Consider the following 20,472-nt stretch of genomic DNA (forward strand, 5'->3'; position numbering starts at 1 on the left):
TGGTACTAAAATCACGTGCGCATCAAGGGATTTTAAAATATTCACTGAGGTAAATGCCGTGCACAAATCGGCCGATAGATTGGTGTATGTATGGACGAGATTTACGAACACCCAAGCTGCATGTCCAAACAACGAACAATTTTTTTAATTGAACACCTTTAGTCACCTATCTCCAAGCAGTTACCCAAGCGGTTGTAACATTGCTATGATAAATTTTGTCTTTCTTGTTTGGTACCAAAGCTGTCCGTGAATAGAGTTTTAATAGCGAAGGTAATCACACTATGCTGAACACGCAGGTGGTTGAGAAATTATTTCTTTGATTATCAAAATATGAAAAATAAAGTAAATTTCATAGAGTACAATTTCTAAATAAACATTATTTAATTGTTTATCACTGGCTTCTATACGGGGTATTCACCTGTATTGATGTCGCTAGATCTATCGAAGCGTGATCAGTCAAGCGTCTCTAATCCCCAAACAGACCAGGAAATTTACGTGGTGACTGCCTCAGGCAGTGAAGGTGTGAATGGCTTATTATTTTGAGAATCACTATTGAATAATTAGGGGTTTATTACGTTTTTGTCGGAATTTTTACAACGTAATACCGAGTCCCGGCATTTTAGGACAACGTAATAACGAGGTCTATTTTATATAGGTTTGTTAAGAAATGGTTTTGTGCTTTGAAATTCCAACGTAATATGCGGACTAACGTAATAAAGGGTGAACGTAATAACGGGGTTCCACTGTATATACAAACTGTATATATAAGTACCTCGTTAATGACCTTTTGACCTTTCTGATGGTACCAAATTTGATCTTCTGACCTTGACATGAATTTTGACATACTTGTCTTGAAAAGCGTTAAGTTTGGGGGCATCCATGGTTCACATTCATGACTTGTTGCTGTTCTGACTATGAAAAGATGTTGCTGTTAAGAATGATTATCTAGCACAACCACTTAATGCAAAGTTAGATAAGTTAAAATATTTTCATTGCAATCTTGGTATTGTATTGCATGTGTTAATCATTTATGATGAAAATGTTTTTTTTAATTTCTTTCATTTATGCACTTATTTACATGTATTTGTTAGATTTTAATCGAATTAATAATAAAGGAACAATATTCAAGAAAATATAATATATAAGTATATTTAATTTAGAAGGTTAAAAGAGACTAAACGGGTGTAAAATAAAGATATTTAAAGCGTCGAGTCAACTGAATTAAAGACAAAGAAAAGTGCAGTAAACTACATTCATATTGTGATTTGGTTTTATTATATTTCATTAAATGGTGTGTTTGTTTTTTTTATTTGCAGGAGAAATAGGAATACGAAGAAGAGAAGCTTTGTCATAATTTTTATAGTATGAATTAAATGCAATTTCTCATATATTAAGATTCTTCATTTTTTTTAGGACACATGGTTGGTAATATTCATGAAAACTAGCAGAACTCCAGTACATTTGAAGTGTTAGTCAAGCATACTTTAGGAGAGGCAAGCAAAGTCTGGAAAATGCCATAAATGGTACCCGAAAAGTGCCTAAAATGGCATTTATGCTGTACCCGGAATGTACCCAGTTTGTACCCAAAACATACCTAAAATGGCACCGGGTTTGTACCTAAAATTGTACCCGTAAAGTACCTATAATGTACCCAGTTTGTACCTAAAAACTGTCTAAATTGGTAACTGGATTTTACCAATAATGTACCTGAATAGTACCTAAAATAGTAGCAGAATTGTACCTAAAATGTACCAGAAAAGTTTCTGAAATGGTACCTGAAAAGTACCTAAAATGTACCTGGATTGTATCAATAATGTACCCATAATATACCCTGAAAATGTATCAAAGAAATGTACCCAAAAGGTACCCCAAAATGGGAACAACAATGTTGACAAAATTGTACCTAAAAGGTACCCCAAAAATTAAAACCTTAAAAAGTTGTACGGGAAAGAAAATGTACCCGAAAAAGTACCTGCCTCCAGCTAAAAATATTTTTAAAGTCCGGTTCCAAAAAGGGTAGACTTTTGGGTACATTCTGGGTACCTTTTGGGTACTTTCCGGGTACTTTTTAGTGTACCCAAAAATATTGTACCCAGAAGGTACCCTAAAAATTGATACTTGGAAAGTTGGAAATAATAAGTTACCCAAAAGGTACCCCGGAAAATTTTAACAGTTGCATGGGAAAGAACAATGTACCCGAAAAAGTACCCGTCTGCAGCTAGAAATATTTTCAAAGTCCAGTTCCAAAAAGGGTAGACTTTTAGGTACACTTTAGGTACATTCCAGGTACTTTTGAGTACAATCCGGGTACTTTTAGGTGTACCTAAAGTATACCCGTAAAGTACCCAAAGTGTACCCAAATTGTACCTGTAATGTATCCAAAAGTGTACCCAACAAAGGTACCCAAAATGTACCTTTTTCTGTAAGGGCACCAGACTCAAGTTTGTTTGGGGTCAGTAAATGTGTCTGTGATCTGGTACACAGGTGCATAGACTGAAATGATCAGTGCTCAAAAAAGTTTTCGTAAAATTTAGAATAATTAATTGCAAGTTTGTGGATGTATTTTCCCAATCAAATATCTTATTCTACCAAGTTAACTCCCCTTAATTGTTGAGTACCTGGACCAAACATGCGGGTTTTGATGAAGCTGGATTCTGTTCTGCACTCCTGGGGGGTCATCACGCTAGACGTGGGGACAAGGGACAGAAACTCTCGATCCTGGGGCCATTCTGACCGCCCGACCTGGATTTGTACCGTGGCACACCAAATTGTCCCTGCAACGAAAATGAACAAGTTATTTTTTGCTTCTGTAATATGCACTATACATAAGATTTTCCAACTTAGTGATACTGAGACCTTGACCTATAACCTTGAAAAATAAAAGGCATCTTTCTCTCATCATGATGATCGAATGTACAAAATCCTGGAGCTTACAGTTTGGTTTGTACAAGATTTTCCTAAGTAATACTATGACCTTGGCCTTTGACTTCTAACCATGAAAAACAAAAGATAACTTCCTCTCTTCATGGTGATCAAAGGTACCAATTTCTGAAGCTTATATCCGTAATATTCTAGAGCTTATGGTTCAGCTTATATCCTGCCTACAAGGTTTTCCTCCTAAGTAATAATATGACTTTGACCTTTGACTTTGAAAAACAATAGACATCTTCCTCTCATCATAGTGATCATATATACGTTCAAGTTGTAATATCCTGGAGCTTACTGTTTGCCTTGTATCCTGCCCACAAGGGTTTCCTACTAGGTTTTCCTACTAATTGAAACTATGACCTTGACCTTTGACTTCTGACGTTGAAAAACAATAAGCATCTTCCTCTCATCATGGTGATCAAATATACCAAATTGTAAAATCCTGGAGCTTACGGTTCGGTCTGTAACCTGCCTAAAAGGTCCAGACAGACAGACGGAGCCATAAAATTATATGTCCCGTCTTTGACGGGTGTATAAAAATTAATGGATTTTCCAATATGCATATCTACAAATGGCAATAAAGTATTGTGCAGTTTCAAGTCTATCCCATAACAATGTACGAGAAGCGCTCACAAGATTTTTTATCAGACGGACAACGGATGGAAAGTACAAAAACAATGTCTCCCCCTAAAAGAGGGGAGACATAATAAATTGATTGACTTTACACAAATTAAACTAATACATAACTAAGTCTATGTATGATTCTAACTCCAGTGTAACTATAATACATACCTAAGTCTATGTATGATTCTAACTGTAGTGTATAACTATAATACATACCTAAGTCTATGTATGATTCTAACTGTAGTATATAACTATAATACATACCTAAGTCTATGTATGATTCTAACTGTAGTGTATAACTATAATACATACCTAAGTCTATGTATGATTCTAACTGTAGTGTATAACTACCGTATTTTGCCGAATATAATACGCACTTTTTTTAGAGAATATTTTTGTGCCAGAAAGGGGTGCGTATTATATACCACAATAGGTTTTTGACCTTTTTTTCCAAATGAAACTCGGCGATTAAGTAGTGTAATATTTCACTCAAAGACCAAGGCTTCGGATACTGTACGCCTTTTCACGTTCATCTATTTATTAAGTAGAAAATTCGACCTCAAGAAAATTACTACAGAAACGTAAAATTACAGAAAATGTGATAAAAATGTGATATCTATACGTACAATATCTAAATAACTCAATTATCATGAAACAAACAGCCAATCAAATTGCATTGGATCTGACTATTCATTACATCGCATGCCGCCATTATTGAAAGCATGTGTACACAATAATGCCTTGACACGTGCTAAAATTGTTGGAAAATAATTTTGTCACCTGCTAAAAGTTTGTTTACTGTAAGTTTTATGAATAGGCCTAATTTTTAATGAAATACTTATTTGAATCTTTGAAATAACTATTCTTGCGTAAAAGCGTGTGTTTTACGAAGCCATTGTTGTGTACACTGCTTTTTTTAGATACCCCCTCCGGGTATAGAAATACCTAACAAAATTTTTTTTCACACATTTTAATAGTCATCGTAGTTAACAAGGAGTTGATAATTTGCATCTTTGTACCTACCATGGTGTGTTGATTACAGTAAAATAAGCGATAGTTTAATTGTTTAATTTTATTTTTATAACATGGCTATTTGATTGATTTTAAGTTTCAACAAAGGAAATATCGAGTCAGTTAAGACTTTAATGCTACAAAATCTCGTGCTTTGCTGAAATGAACAGGCTTGTCCGGGTTGATATTTCCCTGAAGATTCTCATTGAAGATTACCGCGATGTAGACCTCATTTCAAAAAGTTTGCAAATTATTGTGCGTTGTTTAGAATTCATTATTTCTGCAAAAATATTAAGTGAAAATTAACACCAAGTATAAAATAAAGATTACCGCTTGGTCAAAATTTTTGCTGCGTATTATACACCCGAAGTGCGTTTTTTCACCAACTTTTAGGCTCAATGTGGGGGGTGCGTATTAAACACCACTGCGTATTATATTCAGCAAAATACGGTATAATATATACTTAAGTCTATGTATGATTCTAACTGTAGTATAACCATAATGCATACCTAAGTCTACGTATGATTCTAACTGTAGTGTATAACTATAATACATACCTAAGTCTATGTATGATTCTAACTGTAATGTAAATGTAATACATACCTAAGTCTATGTATGATTCTAACTGTAGTGTATAACTGTAATACATACCAAAGTCTATGTATGATTCTAACTGTAGTGTATAACTATAATACATACCTAAGTCTATGTATGATTCAAACTGTAGTATAACTATAATACATACCTAAGTCTATGTATGATTCTAACTGTAGTATAACTATAATACATACCTAAGTCTATGTACGATTCTAACTGTAGTATATAACTATAATACATACCTAAGTCTATGTATGATTCTAACTGTAGTATAACTATAATACATACCTAAGTCTATGTATGATTCTAACTGTAGTATAACTATAATACATACCTAAGTCTATGTATGATTCTAACTGTAGTATATAACTATAATACATACCTAAGTCTATGTATGATTCTAACTGTAGTGTATAACTATAATACATACCTAAGTCTATGTATGATTCTAACTGTAGTGTATAACTATAATACATACCTAAGTCTATGTATGATTCTAACTGTAGTATATAACTATAATACATACCTAAGTCTATGTATGATTTTAACTGTAGTATAACTATAATACATACCTAAGTCTATGTATGATTTTAATTATAGTGTATAACTATAATACATACCTAAGTCTATGTATGATTCTAACTGTAGTATATAACTATAATACATATCTAAGTCTATGTATGATTCTAACTGTAGTATAACTATAATACATACCTAAGTCTATGTATGATTCTAACTGTAGTATAACTATAATACATACCTAAGTCTATGTATGATTCTAACTATAGTGTATAACTATAATACATACCTAAGTCTATGTATGATTCTAACTGTAGTATAACTATAATACATATCTAAGTCTATGTATGATTCTAACTGTAGTGTATAACTAATACATACCTAAGTCTATGTATGATTCTAACTGTAGTATATAACTATAATACATATCTAAGTCTATGTATGCTTCTAACTATAGTATAACTATAATACATACCTAAGTCTATGTATGATTCTAACTGTAGTGTATAACTAATACATACCTAAGTCTATGTATGATTCTAACTGTAGTATAACTATAATACATACCAAAGTCTATGTATGATTCTAACTGTAGTGTATAACTATAATACATACCTAAGTCTATGTATGATTCTAACTGTAGTATATAACTATAATACATACCTAAGTCTATGTATGATTCTAACTGTAGTATAACTATAATACATACCTAAGTCTATGTATGATTCTAACTGTAGTGTATAACTATAATACATACCTAAGTCTATGTATGATTCTAACTGTAGTATAACTATAATACATATCTAAGTCTATGTATGATTCTAACTGTAGTGTATAACTAATACATACCTAAGTCTATGTATGATTCTAACTGTAGTATAACTATAATACATACCTAAGTCTATGTATGATTCTAACTGTAGTATAACTATAATACATACCTAAGTCTATGTATGATTCTAACTGTAGTGTATAACTATAATACATACCTAAGTCTATGTATGATTCTAACTGTAGTATATAACTATAATACATACCTAAGTCTATGTATGATTCTAACTGTAGTGTATAACTAATACATACCTAAGTCTATGTATGATTCTAACTGTAGTGTATAACTATAATACATACCTAAGTCTATGTATGATTCTAACTGTAGTGTATAACTAATACATACCTAAGTCTATGTATGATTCTAACTGTAGTGTAACTATAATACATATCTAAGTCTATGTATGATTCTAACTGTAGTGTATAACTATAATACATAGCTAAGTCTATGTATGATTCTAACTGTAGTATATAACTATAATACATACCTAAGTCTATGTATGATTCTAACTGTAGTGTATAACTATAATACATACCTAAGTCTATGTATGATTCTAACTGTAGTATATAACTATAATACATACCTAAGTCTATGTATGATTCTAACTGTAATATAACTATAATACATACCTAAGTCTAAGTATGATTCTAACTGTAGTATAACTATAGTACATACCTAAGTCTATGTATGATTCTAACTGTAGTGTATAACTATAATACATACCTAAGTCTATGTATGATTCTAACTGTAGTGTATAACTAATACATACCTAAGTCTATGTATGATTCTAACTGTAGTATAACTATAATACATACCTAAGTCTATGTATGATTCTAACTGTAGTGTACCTATAATACATACCTAAGTCTATGTATGATTCTAACTGTAGTATAACTATAATACATACCTAAGTCTATGTATGATTCTAACTGTAGTGTATAACTAATACATACCTAAGTCTAAGTATGATTCTAACTGTAGTATAACTATAATACATACCTAAGTCTATGTATGATTCTAACTGTAGTGTATAACTATAATACATACCTAAGTCTATGTATGATTCTAACTGTAGTGTATAACTAATACATACCTAAGTCTATGTATGATTCTAACTGTAGTATAACTATAATACATACCTAAGTCTATGTATGATTCTAACTGTAGTGTATAACTATAATACATACCTAAGTCTATGTATGATTCTAACTGTAGTATAACTATAATACATACCAAAGTATATGTATGATTCTAACTGTAGTATAACTATAATACATACCTAACTCTATGTATGATTCTAACTGTAGTGTATAACTAATACATACCTAAGTCTAAGTATGATTCTAACTGTAGTATAACTATAATACATACCTAAGTCTATGTATGATTCTAACTGTAGTGTATAACTATAATACATACCTAAGTCTATGTATGATTCTAACTGTAGTATAACTATAATACATACCTAAGTCTATGTATGATTCTAACTGTAGTGTATAACTATAATACATACCTAAGTCTATGTATGATTCTAACTGTAGTATATAACTATAATACATACCTAAGTCTATGTATGATTCTAACTGTAGTGTATAACTAATACATACCTAAGTCTATGTATGATTCTAACTGTAGTGTATAACTATAATACATACCTAAGTCTATGTATGATTCTAACTGTAGTATAACTATAATACATACCTAAGTCTATGTATGATTCTAACTGTAGTGTATAACTAATACATACCTAAGTCTATGTATGATTCTAACTGTAGTATATAACTATAATACATACCTAAGTCTATGTATGATTCTAACTGTAGTATAACTATAATACATACCTAAGTCTATGTATGATTCTAACTGTAGTGTATAACTAATACATACCTAAGTCTATGTATGATTCTAACTGTAGTATAACTATAATACATACCTAAGTCTATGTATGATTCTAACTGTAGTGTATAACTAATACATACCTAAGTCTATGTATGATTCTAACTGTAGTATAACTATAATACATACCTAAGTCTATGTATGATTCTAACTGTAGTATATAACTATAATACATACCTAAGTCTATGTATGATTCTAACTGTAGTGTATAACTATAATACATACCTAAGTCTATGTATGATTCTAACTGTAGTGTATAACTATAATACATACCTAAGTCTATGTATGATTCTAACTGTAGTATAACTATAATACATACCTAAGTCTATGTATGATTCTAACTGTAGTGTATAACTAATACATACCTAAGTCTATGTATGATTCTAACTGTAGTGTATAACTATAATACATACCTAAGTCTATGTATGATTCTAACTGTAGTATAACTATAATACATACCTAAGTCTATGTATGATTCTAACTGTAGTGTATAACTATAATACATACCTAAGTCTATGTATGATTCTAACTGTAGTGTATAACTAATACATACCTAAGTCTATGTATGATTCTAACTGTAGTATATAACTATAATACATACCTAAATCTATGTATGATTCTAACTGTAGTATAACTATAATACATATCTAAGTCTATGTATGATTCTAACTGTAGTGTATAACTATAATACATACCTAAGTCTATGTATGATTCTAACTGTAGTGTATAACTAATACATACCTAAGTCTATGTATGATTCTAACTGTAGTATAACTATAATACATACCTAAGTCTATGTATGATTCTAACTGTAGTGTATAACTATAATACATACCTAAGTCTATGTATGATTCTAACTGTAGTATATAACTAATACATACCTAAGTCTATGTATGATTCTAACTGTAGTATAACTATAATACATACCTAAGTCTATGTATGATTCCAACTGTAGTGTATAACTAATACATACCTAAGTCTATGTATGATTCTAACTGTAGTGTATAACTATAATACATACCTAAGTCTATGTATGATTCTAACTGTAGTGTATAACTATAATACATACCTAAGTCTATGTATGATTCTAACTGTAGTGTATAACTATAATACATACCTAAGTCTATGTATGATTCTAACTGTAGTATAACTATAATACATACCTAAGTCTATGTATGATTCCAACTGTAGTGTATAACTAATACATACCTAAGTCTATGTATGATTCTAACTGTAGTGTATAACTATAATACATACCTAAGTCTATGTATGATTCTAACTGTAGTGTATAACTAATACATACCTAAGTCTATGTATGATTCTAACTGTAGTATATAACTATAATACATACCTAAGTCTATGTATGATTCTAACTGTAGTATAACTATAATACATACCTAAGTCTATGTATGATTCTAACTGTAGTGTATAACTATAATACATACCTAAGTCTATGTATGATTCTAACTGTAGTGTATAACTATAATACATACCTAAGTCTATGTATGATTCTAACTGTAGTGTATAACTATAATACATACCTAAGTCTATGTATGATTCTAACTGTAGTGTATAACTATAATACATACCTAAGTCTATGCATGATTCTAACTGTAGTGTAACTATAATACATACCTAAGTCTATGTATGATTCTAACTGTAGTGTATAACTAATACATACCTAAGTCTATGTATGATTCTAACTGTAGTGTAACTATAATACATACCTAAGTCTAAGTATGAAATGACCACTGGTCTTTTTAACTGGAGTGTGATTTGACATTGGCCGGATCTGTCGGATGGATTGGTCAGCCATTTCTTGTAGTCTGTATTATTTATCAGATTATTCACTTTAAAATTGTCATCCTGAAAGAAAACAATATTTATCATTTTCAAAGCTACACAAAATGGTCTACACGAAAATTGTAAGACTACTTCATTGATATTATTCAGTTCAGTTTAAATTTTTTACATTTACCATACTGGGAAATGGGCTGGGGTTTATCAAATTTGAAAATTACAAGGGGTATGATCAATCTTCATTGGCTTCCCGTTGATTATCGTATCCAGTACAAAATTCTCCTTTATGTGTTTAAAAGTCTCCACAATCTGGCTCCAGGATATCTAACGGAACTCATTATTCCATACAACCCGACAAGAGCCCTGCGTTCAGAAACCGCAAATCTATTAACTGTACCATCAGTCAGAACTAAGACCTACGGTGAACGTAGATTCGACAAGGCTGCATCCACACTCTGGAACAATCTGCCTAGCCAGCTCAGAAACGCCAAAAATCTTGAATGTTTTAAATGTCTGTTAAAAACTCATCTTTTCTGTCAATCCTATAACCTTTAAATAACTATGTACTGTTGAATTTAATGAATTTTGAGCACATTTGTGTTTTGGATTCCTTTGCGTAGCTTTACTTGTTTGTTTTTCATATATTTAGGACGTTGTATGCTTGCATCATATTTAATACTTTAAATTGTCTTCATTTGTACTTTTTATCCATTATGACATAATGTTGCATTCATGCTTATATGTGTAAGGATTATTCGTTGTGTATTCTATGGTTTTTCTTTTAATTATCAATAATTATTGTAAATTTTAGTATGTTGTACAGCGCTTTAGAGTATTTTTAGATAAGGCGCTATATAAGTGTACTTTTATTATTATATTATTTATTATGATATATCATACAGACCCTGAAACGTGCTACTACCCCAGTTGCACGGTACGGTTCGGTACGCTTTATGAACGGTACGGTTCGTTTTCTGAACGGTACGGTTCGTTTCTTGAACGGTACGGTTCGTTTCTTGCACGGTACGGTACGCTTCTTGAACGGTACGGTTCGCTTCTTGCACGGTACGGTTTGCTAAAAATAGCTGCACGCTTTGTGAACGGTTTGCACGTTTTATTAATGAGGTGGGCGTGGCCTGAACGCTTTGACTTCGTATAAATTGTACGTTTCGATAGTTTGTTTTCACTCGATCGGTCTTATTCGGCTCTTTGATTATCGGCTGCAGGATTTGTGGTTGTGTTAAGAGTGTGCACATGGGGAAATGAGACGTTATTTTTGATTGCTTCGATGGAATAATTCCATATTGATAACGTACATAAAAGTTATGAATAAAAGTTTTTAGAATTTGCTTAAGTCTAAGTCTTAATGGTTGTTATTACGTTTCAATTTGTTTTTCATTTCTCATCAGACATTTATTAATTTACGATTTTATAAAAAGTTGTTACATGAACTGCTCCCCGACATGGGCGTGCGTAAGTGTAAAAACAAAGCGTATTAAGTTTCCGGATATAAATTACAGTGCCTAAATTGGAAAAGTTTTTAAGAAGAAGTGAATTTTGTTTTGAATACACTAAAGTCGCAAATGACACAATGATTATTTTCTGCACTTCACATTTATTGTGATTTATCATCGGCATTATGAAAGATCCAGGATATCTGCACGTGAAGTTTGTACGTCCTTTTTTGTCAGCATTCAGTCATTCATAATTAATAATGTTAGATATCTGTTGCATTTGTCTTTGAATCAAATAAAATGATGATAATACATATATATTCCTATCCTTTATCACGCGAAGTCCGATTTTCATTTCCCTGACTTTATTTTTCATCACTGAAAATTGAATTAAAAAAAATTAACAGAAAAGTAAGGCAAGTGTATAGTTTGCAATAAAAATGTTTCATATACCTTTTCTATATATTGTTGAAATACTTGAAAATGCTGAAATGAATAATTTTTTGCGGCCGATTTGATGCTTTGCATCAATTTAACTTGTTTACATTCTTTTACACATGTATGTATCTATTTATTTCTCTGTCGATGTAATTAAAAATTGTTTATTAGTGTATATAATAAATCCGCCAATCTACATCTATCTATATGGGTCGTTATCAATGTAGAAGAGAAAAAGATATGTCAAAATTATTGCTAATAAAGTAATGAAAATATTACAGTGTAGAACGTGACAATTTTTCTAATCGGTCTAGAAATTTCTCATATGATTCAGACACTGTACGTAGGAAAGTACATATTGAATACATTAACGCTACAAATATCAATTTCATCTTCTTACGGCAAGCCCTGTGCCATACGTGTAGTAGCATTATCAGGGACATCGACGTCCCTGATTATATGAAGAAATTAAATAGGCTACTTGTAAGTACTATTACAGTATTGTAGTTAACTTCACCCTTGAATTTAAAAGAATTGATTGAAACAGAAATTCCGTTAAAACAACGAAATGCCCCTTGGTTCACTCTTTAAAAGTCTGCAAGTGAAATATACATCCACAGTACACAGGACTGGCTGCAGAAGCATGCATGCAAAATCCGTGCAGTGATCTGACGTCTATTTCTGTTAACAGTTCACAGTATAAACCGAATTTTTATGCATAATCAGGGCCGTAAATTACATGGAGGCGGAGGAGTCAGCTGCCTCCTCCAACTTTTGAGCCAAAAAAAATTAAAATTTAAAGTTCATTAGAATTTATGTTGTTTCCAATAACTAAGAACATGATACCTCCCTTAAAAAGCATTCCAAATCTTTCTTTTAGAATGAGTTAGTCAAGTAACATCTTAGAAGGCCCTAGAATCAAGGATTTTGCACGAAACGTGTTCAGTGTGCACAAAATGTGCTCAGCGTCTGGGCGGCCCCCAGACCCCCGCCTAATTTCCTGCCTCCTCCAAATTGAAGGTTAATTTACGACCCTGATAATTCAGTCAAAACTTGGGTACTTGTTGATAACATACACACACATATATGCACTGAAACAATGTGACATTTACGGAAAGTAATTTAAAAAAAAAAAGAATATCAAAGATGTTTTAAGCATCTCGGTGATTTTCACAGTTGATAACCCAGCTTCGTGATGTTTGAGGATAATGCTTCGAATAGCCAGCGATAGTCTACGACCTCCTTTCCCATCGGGCGCCATTGTGAAAATAATATACTGTGGCTGAAAAAGTGGGTCACGTGACAGAAATTGCACGCTTTCTGCACGGTACGGTACGCTTTTGGGCTTTTGGGGGCGGGGTTTGCATAATATTATCCTGCACGCTTTCTGAACGGTACGGTTCGTTTCTTGAACGGTACGGTTCGTTTCTTGCACGGTACGGTACGCTTCTTGAACGGTACGGTTCGTTTTTTGCACGGTACGGTACGTTTCTTAAACGGTACGGTTCGTTTCTTGCACGGAACGGTTCGGTTCGTTTTTAAGGTGTAGTAGCACGTTTCAGGGTCTGTAACTGCTGCGATATTGGATCCAGCATACACCGGTAAAAATGTCATGCTTGATATAAGCTACCAGATATCGCATACAGCATACACCAGTAAAAATGTCATGCTTGATATAAGCTACTAGCTAAGTTGGGGACGACGTATACATTGTATAGACTATGAAATGAATGTTGCTTACATATTACACTCGAGGGTCAAAAGTATTTCTTTACTTTTAAGTTTCACTATGTATAAATTTCGGTGCACTGCGATTCATACCATTCGATTCAATGCACCGATTACAAATTCCGGATTTTGGTTCGGTTTAGATTTTACTTACACCAAAACAAGAAATATCGGATACAGCATACAATGATAAAAATGTCATGCTTGATATAAGCTACTAGCTAAGTTGGGGACGACGTATACATTGTATAGACAGGGTTTGACACTAAGGCACGTCCGACCGACTGAGTCTACTAAATGATAGGTCCGGTCAGGTAAAATGTCGATTTACTAGTCTGACTGGTCGTGTTGAAAAAATAAGCAAGAAACTTTACTTTAAACCATAAGATATTTTATTCTTAACTAAAAAAGAATAACTAGAGTTTGCGAGCAATTTTGAACGGCATGATGACACAATCTCTATTTTTAGTTCTAATAAATAAGTCGCGGTCGGAAGTGATGTTTTACGACATCTACTCGATGTTAATGTGTGTAAAGTTATGTTTTAGATGAATTTATTTTCATTTTTAAAAAAACAACCCAGTTTATTTGAATCAAAACTTCATAGTTATTTTGGATTTCAAAAATTTCGGTTGAGCATCACTGAAGAGACATTATTTGTCGAAATGCGCATCTGGTGCATCAAAATTGGTACCGTATAAGTTTTACATATAAGAAAGTGTTTATCAAATTAATAAATTACGTCGTAAACAGCCATTTTTCGGTGTTGACATATGTGCGGGAATGTCTCTATATTCAAATACGACTTCTCGTCCTCAAGGAAAAATGTCCCAAGAGAAAAAAAGTAAAAGGCTGGGAGGAAATAGAGATTAAAAAAACGGTTGAGATTTCAAATGGACTAGAGAATTTCCATGCCGGGTAGAATTTAAAGAAACAGAAAATGTGTTTGAAAATGAAAGCATTAAATTGAATGACGAGACTCAAGCTCTTTTTTTGGAGACAATTAAGTACGTTTTAGTTCATGCAAACTTAAAGGGAACGTAGGGTCAAAAATCAAATTTTGATATGTGAAAACTGGTACCATGCAGACAACAAAATCTAGCATAGAAAAAATAATTGCTGCTGATAACAAGATTTAATCTGTCATTTACACTGAAAACTGAGCTGAATGGGAGAATCTCTTATCATGGCGGCTGATGACGTGTATGCGGTAATGCTGTGCCTATAGCACTAAATGGGTTACAGAGTATCTATAATCTAAATATCTGGAGTTCAAGCGAAATTTTGCACTGTGGTCAAAGAAAAAGGAATACATGTATCTACCTTTTAGCATCCCTGATCTCCCCCCAAAACTATGAACATTGTGCAATAATTGGATACATAACCTTGGAAGTGAATCTTTTGTTTTTGAACAGCAGTTTGAGAAAGAGTCTTTTAAAGAGGATATCAGGGTAAGTACCAGTTATATTTGCTTTTTACTCAGTAAATACTAATAATTCTTAATTTGTATAACCAGAGTTTATTTACAACAAACTTTTACTTATATAATAATTTTCTAATTTAATCTATCCTTATCCAGTGAACATTTTGTACAGGCTAAATATGAAGGGATGGGTAAACACTGCTTTTTAAATATTCAAAGTTAAATTAATATCTATTTAAGTTAAGATATTGGGATACACACCAAAACCTATTAAAAAGAAGATGCAGTAACTAAAATATTTGATGACAGCAAGCCTAAGAAATAAGAGAAAATAGCTGAAAAAGATGAGGAAAAGCAGGATACATGTAATACTTTCAAAAATCATCACAGCACTAGCACATTTTGTATTATACTATTGTTTTTAAAGAAATTGAAAATGTACAAGTAAACAAATGAAGTATAGTCAGGGCTCGAAATTAGCGAGAAATACTCGCAAAATGCGAGTACATTTGAAAAATAGTGAGTAAAATTCACGGACACTCGAAAATCTTAGCGAGTGGTGACTTACAAACTATGATCGTATCGTATCCGTTTTATACGGTTATGCGCTATTCGCTTTTCTTTAACTTGAATCATACAAACACTTACATGAACTACCGATTTCAACAACCGTTTCTATCCGGATTTTTCTTTTATGATTTTTTAAGAAACTCGGAGTCAAACAAATGCTTTAGAGGTCGGACATCGCATATCGACATGTGCCACGAGTCCTGTTCACCTATTGGGGGGATTAAATTGAATATTTCCAAGTATGATGTTTTTGTTATTCATTTATCTAAAAAAAAAATATCGGAGTCTATGTTTTACCACAGGAACCTGAAGTATGGATATTACTACCCCCCCCCCCCCTTTCATAATTTTTTTTTTTTGGTGGCAATAATTTCTCTGAAATGTATGAATTCCCAGTCTATCTCATCCCTCTTTCGATTCATGTAATCGTTTCACGCTTTTTGTAAGCTTTAAAGATTGGCCTTCTACCGGTATAATAAAATACACAAGGTAAGAAACAAAAATTTGTAAACAAACAGGGGGTCCCCGTTTCCGGGCACATTTTCCAAGTAATTACAGCATTACCTAAGGAATTTTGACGAGCGGCAGGTCGGGGAGATGTCATACTACAAGTCTCTTCAACTCAAAACCCATCTCATCTCTTTTATTTGACACAATCTTGCGTGCATTGATCGGACAGGGCTTCATCTCTTCCACTGGCAGCCAAAAAGGAGGTCACAGAGTACGAATTTGTTGTACGCGCCGTGTGATTGGTTCGCAAAGACATTGCTTAGTCTCGGGATCATCCGAAGGGTCTCGGGATTATTCGCGGACCAATCACACGACACGTTATAAATTCGTACTCTGTGACCTCCTTTTTGGCTGCCAGTGGAAGAGATGAAGCCCTGTCCGATCAATGCACGCAAGATTGTGTCAAATAAAAGAGATGAGATGGGTTTTGAGTTGAAGAGACTTGTAGTATGACATCTCCCCGACCTGCCGCTCGCCAAAATTCCTTAGGTAACGCTGTAATTACTTGGAAAATGTGCCCGGAAACGGGGACCCCCTGTTTGTTTACAAATTTTTGTTTCTTACCTTGTGTATTTTATTATACCGGTAGAAGGCCAATCTTTAAAGCTTACAAAAAGCGTGAAACGATTACATGAATCGAAAGAGGGATGAGATAGACTGGGAATTCATACATTTCAGAGAAATTATTGCCACCAAAAAAAAAAATTATGAAAGGGGGGGGGGTAGTAATATCCATACTTCAGGTGCCTGTGTGTTTTACCAAGTCTTCCGGTAGTTATTTTTATCAGAATCATGAGAATGTCCTATCTAAATTTATTGTCACATTGAGGTTGGGTTGTAGTGATGACATGAGTGCATTGCTCACCACGTAGTTGATTATCAAAAAAAGTTCATAGGACTCGTGATCGTGCTGCTTATAAAACCATGAGTCCTGTATTCCCTTTAAAAAATCACTAGTGACAACCCTGATATGGCATGAAAGTGGAAGACTGGATCTAGACCTGCGGTAAATAAGTTGTGGATTAGACTGCTAGAGGTGCGATAATCAAGAGACCTAAATATTGCACCATATGACTTACGTAACTTAGTGTCTTGTCCAAAGGATGCCTGTTGACCCACTAGGCTCAGTAATGATAGGGAAAATCATTGATTTAAAAAAATATATATATAAAAAGAGCACTGCTTTATTATTTTTATTTTAGCTTGTAGGTTTACATTTTAGCCCGTGGATTTTTTACCCACAGGCTAAAATTAACCTGTGGTAGAAAAAGTTAATTTCGACCCCTGTATAGTATATATGAAGTATAGTATATATGAAGTATAGTATATATGAAGTAAGTATATATAATTAATTAGTCATTTTTCAGCTAATCCATTTTCTTTTGGAAACCAATGAAAACTCATATGCAGAACCTATTGACCAACCTGGACTATCAGCATCTAAGGAAACAGGTAATTTGATGCACTTCTCTATTAAATGATTAACAAAGTTTTACAACCAAGGTCATTTGAATTCCCCCTTTGCAGTTAATCTTTCAATTCTTGACATTAATATGTGGTAATTACTGCAGGGGTGTAGTGATAATCAACTGATTTGTGCTGTATACAGGTTCACATTGTTAGATTCTCTTGTAAACAGATGTACTAATAAATCAGAAAGAGAGAAAACTACTATGAAAAATAAACTCTTTGTTGTGTGAAATACATGTAATGTACATGCACTTTCATGAAAATTCATTACTAAAGTTATAAAGTAATGGTTTGATTTCATTTTTATATTTTCAGCTCAATGAAGACATGAATAGTGACAAAAATATCCCACTCTCAATCCATATTGAAGAATAAATCAACTTTTTGCAACATATACAGATAGAATTGCCCAGTCATTGTCCATCATATGTGCTAAGGAATGTTCAAGTGAAGAATGTGAAGATAATGAACAATCCTGTATAAAGAATTCAAAATTAAAAGTTTAAGAATTAAGAGTGTCATTTTCATCAATTTATCCCAATGCACTAGTGTTTTCATTTGAAGCTGCTAATAATTCCTCTTCATTATAATCAGGCTCATATTGATATCCTTTGCAGTCAAACATGATCAGATGCTTTCACCGAGAGGCAATTGCCCCGTATACGTCATAAACAGATGGGATTGTGGGAAATATCTTAAAGAGCGATAACTTTATCTTGCAAAATGGCAGCCTCCAGCAGATGATGTGTAGCTATATTTAATAGTCGATTTCTACACAACAGATTACAATCAAATGGAAATAACCAGTGGACTTAATTACTAAATATTTAGTGTTTGAAATGTGAAAATATTTTTTTATACCCTACGTTCCCTTTAATTAATATTTGTCATTTCAATTAAGTACATTTTTAAAAATATGGAGAAACTATCAGTTTCTGGAAAGTTGGTCGGGGCTAGTGGATTTAAGGTCAGGTCTAGCAAAAATCATTTGAAGTAGCCCGACTGGTCTAGTGCTCAAAAAAGTAAATGTCAAACCCTGTATAGACTATGAAATTAATGTTGAAAACATGTGGTTTTTTATGCAACAGAGATTTAAATCACTACTGTGTTGAGAGTTAGCATTTTCACCACTCAGATACCAACAGAATACGGTCTGTAAGGTCATTGCAGTTTATCTCTACATGACATATAGCATTTCTGTCAGTGGTGGAGTAAAATCAACATCGTAGATAATGAAACAGATTTGACAGGTAATATGAGAGAAGTAAATCAATAAAGGAGAGATTTTCAAAGACTCTCAATTGATAGAATTGTTGAATTTTTGCATATCAATGAAAACAATATCATATGCATTTTAGATTCACTATAGATTTATTTAAAAATCCAAAACTTATGTAGCACATTAATATAAGAAATTTTAATAGACTGTCAGTGTTTTCTTTTTTTTATCAAAGTTATAAAATGCCATTATGAATAGATATGTTTACAAATGACGACATATAGTTATATAACTTGAATGAAATCAAATATTCTACTCATTAAAATTGTTAATTTGTGGTGTCATTAGATAAATTGGACCTAACATGAACTGAATCGAATATAACCGAACCGTGCTGTTCTGAATCGAAACCGAACCGAATTGAGCTAACCCTGAATCGTCCCAGCCCTAATTCATTACGTCTCCATGCGAGTGAATATTCTCAAGAAGGAGTAAAACAATAGGATCCAAAATGCACTGTCAAGGAGCGTTACATCACTCAAAGCTTTGTGTCCATGAATTTTTCAAACTAAAAGATATCACTTCAAAAGTTGTTGCAAATTGATTAGCCCAAATGTGTAAATTTCATATGTATATTTTCCAAAATGATGCTTTAGAAAAGTAACTGGTCAGTCTCATCGGACTGACTAAAACAAATGTCAGTCAGTCAGCCAGACTTTTAACCCGTCACGGACTGACTAAAACAAATGTCAGTCAGTCAGCCAGACTTTTAACCAGTCACGGACTGACGGGCATAATTTCGAGCCCTGTCATTGATCCATTTCTCTCTGAAGTTTTAGGCCTACAGGTTTCGTTGATCGTCGATGTGAAGTTAGTGCCCCCACCCCCATGTTTTAGGCCTACAGGTTTCGTTGATTGTCGATGTGAAGTCAGTGCCCTCACCCCCATGTTTTAGTCCTACAGGTTTCGTTGATTGTTGATGTGAAGTCAGTGCCCTCACCCCCATGTTTGCCATACTACTCTTTACAGCACTGACCCACTTTAAACTTACGCTCCCACTCAGAAGAATAAACACATTTCCCAGGCATGACTCATCCGACTGTATACCGGTACATGTGCCATAATCTGTAGCACTATCTTATTCATTTACACCTATACGCTTACAGCAACGGAAATTACTATGAGTCAAGCACTTTTATGATAGATTAAAACCAACACGGTTTTAGTAGTTCAGGATTAGGCGCCAATATCGTTATAGGGTTGTCACTAGAAATTATTGAAGATGAGTCTAGAGTAAATAACTGAATATTATATTTTAATTCGCACCTAATATTGACTGACGCTAAACAAACAAGTCAGATTGGGACACTGTGAACTCAATGGTATTATTTCGGTTCACTAGAGCGTACTAACATTTTTTCCTATTACGAGTTTCAATTATTACACAATATCA

The 20,472-nt window shown here is 33.0% G+C and overlaps 1 protein-coding gene and 1 long non-coding RNA gene across 2 annotated transcripts in view; one reads left to right on the forward strand and one right to left on the reverse strand.

The window, feature by feature from the left end:
* LOC125682408 (uncharacterized) overlaps positions 1-20,472 on the reverse strand; it is a 63,539-nt gene that overhangs the window by 37,917 nt on the left and 5,150 nt on the right. The window contains exons 2-3 of the mRNA XM_056151610.1: positions 10,135-10,273; positions 2,619-2,774 (exon numbers count right to left, since the gene is read on the reverse strand). Coding sequence (XP_056007585.1) covers positions 2,619-2,774; positions 10,135-10,273 — 295 coding nt within the window. The remainder of the gene's footprint in view (positions 1-2,618; positions 2,775-10,134; positions 10,274-20,472) is intronic.
* LOC130050853 (uncharacterized) lies at positions 17,693-18,313 on the forward strand. Its single transcript, XR_008799173.1, has 2 exons — positions 17,693-17,782; positions 18,116-18,313. It is a non-coding gene; the product is annotated as an uncharacterized LOC130050853 (long non-coding RNA).

Source organism: Ostrea edulis, chromosome 10 (genome assembly GCF_947568905.1).
Source record: "Ostrea edulis chromosome 10, xbOstEdul1.1, whole genome shotgun sequence".
NCBI classification, from domain to species: Eukaryota; Metazoa; Mollusca; class Bivalvia; order Ostreida; family Ostreidae; genus Ostrea; species Ostrea edulis.